Source organism: Merops nubicus, unplaced genomic scaffold (genome assembly GCF_000691845.1).
Source record: "Merops nubicus isolate BGI_N331 unplaced genomic scaffold, ASM69184v1 scaffold15028, whole genome shotgun sequence".
Taxonomy (NCBI): domain Eukaryota; kingdom Metazoa; phylum Chordata; class Aves; order Coraciiformes; family Meropidae; genus Merops; species Merops nubicus.
The window spans coordinates 1706-8803 of NW_008626465.1; the positions used below are offsets into that span (position 1 = coordinate 1706).

General features: G+C 38.2%; 1 protein-coding gene across 1 annotated transcript in view; it reads right to left on the reverse strand.

The window, feature by feature from the left end:
• Positions 1–871: 871 nt before the first annotated feature.
• Positions 872–7098, reverse strand: part of LOC103778429 (conserved oligomeric Golgi complex subunit 6) — a gene marked incomplete at both ends in the record, with an annotated part of 26936 nt that continues 20709 nt past the window's right edge. Inside the window, 3 exons of the mRNA XM_008946018.1 lie at positions 872–936; positions 5215–5306; positions 5410–5538. Coding sequence (XP_008944266.1) covers positions 872–936; positions 5215–5306; positions 5410–5538 — 286 coding nt within the window. The remainder of the gene's footprint in view (positions 937–5214; positions 5307–5409; positions 5539–7098) is intronic.

Here is a 7098-nt window from a genome sequence, read left to right on the forward strand (position 1 = left end):
TTCATCACCTTGCTTATTTTACTTTGTGCTTATGTGAAACACATCTAATAGATAAGACTGTCAAACATTTGATGGTTCATTCTTAATGATTTCTAACAAATGAGTCCCCTAAATTGACTAAGGCTACAGGTTAGAAAAAGACAACTGTGGAGGGAGGTGACAGAAATACAGCAAGACAGAGTAGCACAAAGAGGTTAAGTAGGAAATAATATTTCATGTTCTCTTTCAACACAAGAGCTGGAGTTACTAAGTGAAGCAAAACCAAAAGGAGCTGGTTTTTCAGAGAGCACCCAGTTGAACCATGCACTTCCCTCCTGCAGGAAATGTTGTGAATAACAACATTTTACATCAACTTGACAAATTCATGCCAGAAAAATCTACTGAGGTCTATTAAATACAAAGACAGTAGCTACGGCTCAGTAAGTCCTTAGTACATCCACAAACAGGGGATGAAACTCCTCTACAGTATCATGACACAACTGCATAACCTGTTCTTCCCTAAGTCCATGCTAACAGTCACTATGTAAAACAGGGTAGTACCTTAAATTCATTTTTCATTTGATCCACGACTGCCATTCCCATGTATTTATTCCAAAGCTAAAATTTTGTCCATAATCACTCATGAAAAGTAAAACTAAATTAAGATTCAGATTCACTTTCCTAGTATGTTTCACTCTGTGACTATTTAAAGCGTGTATCTATGATCTACAGAATCTTTAATTTTTAAGGGGTTTAGATACTCAGAGTTGAGAATCTAACCCTTAACCAAGGGTGATGAAAAATACATTGTAAATATGGGGACACAGGTTCTGGAAAAACATGACAGAATGATTTTTATATTGAGAATGGTAAGGAAAACAAGATACTTCACCTTCAGAGGCCTGCAGACTCCTTCTGTAATGTGTCCAACTACTTCTTGAATATTTTCTTCCACACCTACAGTTAATGCAAACACATGCTAAGATTATGCAAATGTAATTCTCTTTTCTTTAAGACTATAAAACAAGTAAACAAATGCAGGAGCTACTCCTCCATAAAAAGCATTATGAACTGTACATTCTTTTTCTCCACAAGACTAGTTTACACTTCCACTGAACTTCATATTTAGCCATTAAGGAATAGCTGCATGACAGAACAGAGTCCTGGAGAATCATGACCTTATGCTCTGCAACTGCTTCCTAGCACAACATAATGCCTGGGAATTTGAGGGAGGAGGAGCAAGGGGAAGAATAAATGGTCTAGCAAAAAAATGGAAATAAAACAGGAGAAAAAAAAAAGGCCAGGGAGGTGCTCAAGAAGCAACAGTATGTACCATTTGGAAAGGCCTGACTCATAAATATGTGTGTTAGCAGTCAGCACTGACAAATTAAACCACGTTCTGTGCCTCCCCGGCGCCGTGTGCTGCAGCATTAGCAAAACCATCCTGCCCTGGCAGCAGCTCAAACTCACCCCTCACACAACGACACACAAAGGAGGAGAAGAGAATACTGCCCCAGCTTCTCGTGGAACACAAGTGAATTGTTGCATGGCAACCAGTACTGTCATAAATCAATCAAACTGAAAGCACCAGATCTTCAAGCTCTCACTTCGGTAACAACTCGGAATAGATTTATGTAGAAAGCAATACTTTAATTCTAATTTAAAACTTGTCAACAGGAGTTCATCTTCAGATGGAACCCATGCAATGAACAGTAAACAAATTGACTGTGGCACATGATAGAAACCAGGTGACCTGAAGCTATATTTTGCAGATCTTATTTCAGACTGGAAAAGATTACCTCTGAGAGTAAGAATGATAAAAGATCAAGAGATCTGTGCCAATGTCTCTTTACAGCAAGACATGTGAAAAGTCACAGAAGCAGGAACAACTGAATTCAGCATGGTGGCTCTAAGAATTTCAGTGCACTAATTCTGTTAGCACCCTAAATTGGTAAGGTAATAAAAATATGTTTATATATTTGAGTATTGGTATCAAGGGAGGAAGCAAGATTACAAACCACAAGATGTATGGTCTGTTATGTAACAGCTCCCTGATACACCCCAACAATTTACACATTTTTTAGCTGGAGTACTCACACTTCTACTGTTCATCAACATATCAAGCACCTAGCACATATTTGCAACAGCATATCTAGACCAGATTGACTTAACAACAAGTTGTTGGGTATGAAAGTTTTAGCTGCAAAAATATAAAAGTTCAAATACCAAAACACATGGAAGTACAATCTTGATATATCACGTTTGTTCCTTCACATGTATTTTCATGTCAAATTAGGATATTTTAGATTCAGCAAACATTAGAAGGAAATCTCCTGTCACAATGGGATGTATGACTGTGGCAAGTATTAGTATGTCATACTGATATAAAAGGTTTATGGAATAAATAATTCTTAGAGATCCCAAATCACTCTTAGAAATGAAGATACGCCTCTGGCTGCCTGCTACAACACGCATCATCTTCCTCTGTGTGTCCTTCTGTGAGGGAGAAATCTGTCTCAGACTTTGTTTAGCTCCTGCTCTCCAGCTGGGTTCCTGTAACTCCATGAAAAATGGGTCTTTACTACACCTCTTAAACAGAATGCCTGCAATTCTCCCTTCCTTCCAAGTGCAAGATCTCTGTAAGGCTTGAAGGCTCCTCTCAGCACAATACCTCAGCTCCAAAGAAAAGAACCAGACACATTATGTTTGCCCAGTACAACGTAAAACAGGTTGAACTTTTCTGAATGTGTTTTCAGTGCTTCAATTTCTAATAGCATTTTTGGCCAGAGTGATTTTAAAGTTAACATTTGCAGGCTTAAAATCTTAAAACTTTTTAAAAAGCTATTCTTGAATATTCGATTATGGGGTGGAGTTTGTTGTAAAAACTAGGATGGCAACATTTTTCCAAAAATGTGGCATTCACACAATTTTTCTTCCTCTGGGACCAAATCAATCTCTATCTCACCCATAGCTATACACATGGCTTTTATTTTTTTTTTAAAGAAGGGAAGGTTTTGTGTAGCTGTGATTTAACCACGTTCTCCATAGTCCTGAGATTATATAGAGCTTATAGAAGAATTTAAACAGAGATCTGAACTCAGAACAGAGACATCTGAACTAAAATAATAAAACCAGTTCCATTTGCAAAATGCTACTCAAGTTGAAATGAAACATTTGACTGACCCAACTTCAGAGCCCCAGTTAGGTGTCTTATCTGTAGCAGTTGCTTGGGCTCCCTCTATAGGGAATGGAAAAAACTCCAAACAACAGTTGTGATGCAAGTCTCCAGAAATGCCTAAGTCAGATCTAACTTTTCCTGAGAAGATTTGCCCCATGGAGATGCAAATCTCTGTCATTATCTATGGCTGCACGTGAACAAGATGTCCACTTTTTAAATGGCCAAGTGCAATTAACTCAATTTCTGCTGTAGCCTGCAGAGCCAGACACCTGAGGACTGCACAGTGGCACAGGGAATGCAGCTTAAATCCCTCAGTACCATGCACTGTAGCCACTGATGAGCCACTACCAACCCAGGATCTGTATTTATAGAAAGCACATCATCTCAAGGTACTTCATAAGGCTTCACTTTCCACCCACAGTTCTTGTCAAACCCAGTGGTATCCCATTAAGTACTTTTTTTATCTTACAGATCTTATGTGTATAACCACCCTTGTCATCAAAAAAATTTCCCAAAGATGCAGAGAAATAGTTACCAGACAGCACCTCCCAGGCTTTGTGAGCCCCAGCACGAAGCTAAGAATCCCTCTTTACATTTCTTGAAAATTGTACTACAGGGATGGTAAACCCATTCCTGGAAAGCTTAGGAAAACATATTTTCCCTTCAGACAGAAACATTGTATCTCTTGTTTATACTTTCTTGGGAAAAAAGTTTTGGCCTGGTGATTGGTTTTGAAAATTTCTCGTCAAAACATTTATATTCTCTGTATTCTCAAGGATCAGCCATTTGATCTATGGCTGGAATGCTCTAAATATATCTAATTATGTGGTCACAGCATCTCAGCCTGACATCCTGCCAGAAGGCCATGGGTTTTAAGTTAAACAAAGCACTGCACAAAGAGCTGGGAGAATTCCTGAGCAGAGCACAGGCTGGGCAGCAGCAGGAGCCCAGGTACAGTAACACCCTCCACGGCCCCAGCTCTTCCTGAAGGACTCCCCACTTACAGCAGAAGCATCAGACAGTCATCTACAAAGAACTGCCACATCTTATCCACCATAAAACCACCCAGAGTCTTGCTCCACTGCTTCCCTGAGATACTGCTGGTGGATAATATTAAATTCACTTCTAGAGCACAGTGTAACTGTAGTTAAAAAAACAACATTCTTTCAGTTTGATTTGCAATAGTTCCTAAACAGCCTCCTTGCTTGTATCCTGTTAATTAGGAAAGCCAATTAATGCTTCCAGTAGTAACAAAAATGAGTATTCAGTTTAAACCCCAGAAAAGGACTCAATGAAGATGTGCAGTCTGAAGAGCTCAGCAGATGCAGCTCTGCTCTTACAGAGAAGTTCTCACACTGAGTTTGTCACAACTGACTACACCAGCTTCATTTATTGAACAAATCTTTGGCTGAAGCTATGCAGGCAAATCATACTGCAGCTTCCACAGGTTAAAGGTCTTTAAAGTATAGTTCCAATGTACTTAAAATGGACCAAAGGGGTTGAAAAACAAGCATGAGAATTTGTAGTTCTCTTAATGAAGGAGAGCTTTGATATTAAGTTTCACAAACCCATAAACCTATAATGATGTATTACATGACAAAAGAAAACTCTATTTTACTTGTAGCACAGAAGGAAGATTATAGGAAGATGGGATAATATTTCAAAAATTCACTAAACAGATGAGAAAGGCATGATAGGAATCCTCAACATATCAACAAGCAACCCTCTGACAATGTTTTCACAGAGGTATTTATTCATATACACTACAGACAATTTTTGAACTCTCAACTACAGTCCAAAATGTCCCTTTGTAAATTTAGTGTAAACCTATTATAAGCTAAATAAAATGAAAAGAGTGCATTTTGAAATACTCTTCCTCATTAAGGGCTTTCCTCTGGCAAACTGCAACCACCAGCTATTCTGAAATTATTCCCAGGAAAATCTAAGCTCAGACTCTCACAGCTGAAGCCCAGCTTAAAAAACCTAATGACCCTTTCTGACATCACAGATTTACTTTTCTATCACACCCCAATTTAGGTTTTAAAATCTAGTACTACCTTGAATAGTTACAAGCTTTAACATAGCTTCTAGGTGTTCTTTTTCAGAAGCTGTAGCTTGATGTAACCAGGCCAGCATGTCTCCCACGTACCTAAATAAAGACAGAAAATTCTATGTAAATCAGCAGCTTATGGTGTCAGGGGCTCAAAGTGCCAAGGAGGATGAGTTCAGGTATGTTCTTGCCAGCACTGTACCTCAGAGGGTCATGGGAGTGCATTTCGATGGGGCGGGGGGTCCCTCCCAGGCCTCCTCTGGTCAGAGCATCTATGAAGCCCCTGACCACAGCACTCCTCCTGGCTGTTCCAAACTCATCCAACGTGTACCTGTTGTGGAGACAGCAAAACAGGCAAAAGAAAAGGGTTCACCTCATCACACACTATCAGCTCTGCTGCACAGCTTTACAGTGGTAGAAATCTTGCATCAATGAAGCTTTTATCACATCTGATCTCCTTGATTCCACTAAACAGATGTTAAGATAACTTTTCCTTGACCCTCCCATTCCCTTACCCCACACAAATAAATAAATAAGTGGAAAATCAGCTTTTCAATTGTACATATAAGCATGTCTTGACAGCTCCAGCTGACTGACAGAAGCAGCAACTCGCTGCACTAGGACATAAGGCTTTCTCCTTCTTCTAGGCTACCACATGACTGGTAGCAAAAAAAATTCATTTCATTTTCCAGTTGTTCAATGGTTTTGATCACATGAGTCTTAGTTAGGTATTTACTGGATGGACAATTACAGCCCAGAGTGCATAATCTCAAATGGATTGCTGATAGTGGAGGGGACTGAAGCACAACAGCATGTGAAGGATGGGACATGAACACTGCTAACATCTCTGTTCCTTCTGCTGAGAAACAGGATTTTTGCAAGCCATGGAACACTTCTGGTTTTGGTTTTTAATTTAAGCATTTTGAACAAAATGCTGAGGAGAAAAAGAAAATACACATGATGGTTTATTTTTCCAATATAACTGAAGAAATGCCAAAGATGGTTTTGGGGTTTTTTTTTTGAAAAAACAAATTTAAGCATTTTGAACAAAACACACAAAATACTGAGGAGAAAAAGAAAATACACATGATGGTTTATTTTTCCAATATAACTGAAGAAATGCCAAAGAGTAAGCATGGTGTCACTTACCAATGACACCCAGCAGCTGAATGGATAGAAAAATAATAATAATAACAAGCATGTTACTCAGTGAAGTTAAATGAGTACTGCATTCACAATTAACAGATGTGGAGAACAAAATACAAAAGAAAATCATGTACTGTTTCAAGTTATGTTCCAGGTTAAGTTCAGTGAGATTCTATTATGCAATAAAAAGTCCACAGCAACCTTCAGTTCTGCTCTTTTACATCCACATTACTACTGGAGGGGGGAAAGCATACTAAAGAATCTGGAAATTTGTTTAAGTCTTTTTCTTCATACACTGTACTTTTTAACTCAGAAACTAAATATTGACAACTTAAAAAAAAAATTAATTAAAAAAGTCCTTAATAAATTACTATTTACAAAAATTATGCAGTTAAAAGCAGGAAAGATCTGGGACCTGCCAACTACCAACAGTACAGGAGTGAGAAATCTCAAGTGTCTGCAGAAACCAGCTAAGCTTTTTTTTAATCCTTCCAATAAGCAGCAATATAATAGATCATTAAGGATACAGCAGTGAAACAGATCTTGTGATCTTGCCATGAGTTTTGAAAACAGCATTTAATAATGATCATTTAAAAAAACCAAACAAACAACTACTAATTTTCCTTTCCTCTCAGTAGAATAGGGCATAACTACTACCAAATCCTTAAAATACATACTAATAACTATTATTTACCCTAGAAACACAGTATTTACTACTATGTTATTACACATACTCATGTTAGGG